This window comes from Apis dorsata, unplaced genomic scaffold (assembly GCF_000469605.1).
Source record: "Apis dorsata unplaced genomic scaffold, Apis dorsata 1.3 scaffold_339, whole genome shotgun sequence".
In the NCBI taxonomy this organism is placed as follows: domain Eukaryota; kingdom Metazoa; phylum Arthropoda; class Insecta; order Hymenoptera; family Apidae; genus Apis; species Apis dorsata.
In genome coordinates, this window is record NW_006263606.1 from 657116 (window position 1) to 657969 (window position 854).

The 854-nt window shown below is 54.0% G+C and overlaps 1 protein-coding gene across 1 annotated transcript in view; it reads right to left on the bottom strand.

Moving 5' to 3' along the window:
• LOC102676381 (cadherin-related tumor suppressor-like) overlaps positions 1 to 854 on the bottom strand; it is an 81958-nt gene that overhangs the window by 79910 nt on the left and 1194 nt on the right. Inside the window, 1 exon segment of the mRNA XM_031511632.1 lies at positions 6 to 854. This exon segment is cut by the window's right edge and continues 3 nt beyond it. Coding sequence (XP_031367492.1) covers positions 6 to 854 — 849 coding nt within the window.

Genomic DNA, 854 nt, shown 5'->3' on the forward strand with positions numbered 1-854 from the left:
GTCCCCGTATCCGGATCTATAGTGAACTGAGTTTCGGTATCGGGTAGATAATACGTGAGCTTTGAATTGTCCTCGGAATCCTTGTCCGTCGCGTGGACCGTCAACACTTTGGTCCCTATAGGGGCACTCTCGTTCAAAGCGACCACGTAATCGCTCTGCTGGAATATCGGAGGGTTGTCGTTCACGTCCAACACGGTCACGTTCACGAGAAGGTAGCCGAGCCTCGGTGGTTGACCCCTGTCCCTCGCGCAAACGTTCAACGAGTAAAATTCTACCTGCTCCCGATCCAATTTACCGGTCGTCTCCAAATGCAAATAGGTCGTTTCACCGGTCGGATTCCCGGTCACCTCCAAGCGAAATTTCCCATCTGTGTTCCCATCGACGATGAAGTAATCGTCGACGACACCGTTCTCGAGCGTATCCTTGTCGGTGGCGGCGTCCAACAATAATTTCGTGCCGACCACCGCTGACTCGGAAAAACTGACTGCTATGCTCGATTCTGGAAATTCCGGATCGTTGTCGTTGATATCCAGCACAAGGATCCTTACCTCGATCGGATAAGTTGGCTGGCTCGAGAGGACGACCAGGTCGAACCTATCGCTGCTCAACGCTTCCCTGTCGAGAACTTTGGCCGTTTTGATCTTGCCGGTTTCCGGATCGAGCACGAATTCCTGGGGTGGCTCGTTAAATCTGTACGTGAATCCAGGCTTAACCGGTATCAGACCGACCAGAGTCCCCTTCGGCTCGCCTTCCCTGACCTCTAGTTGAACTCTGGTATCGACCGCCCGACTCTGCATCGCGAGCCCCATCGCACCACTGTCCTGAGGTAACATAGGCGAGCGTCGTGGGACTAG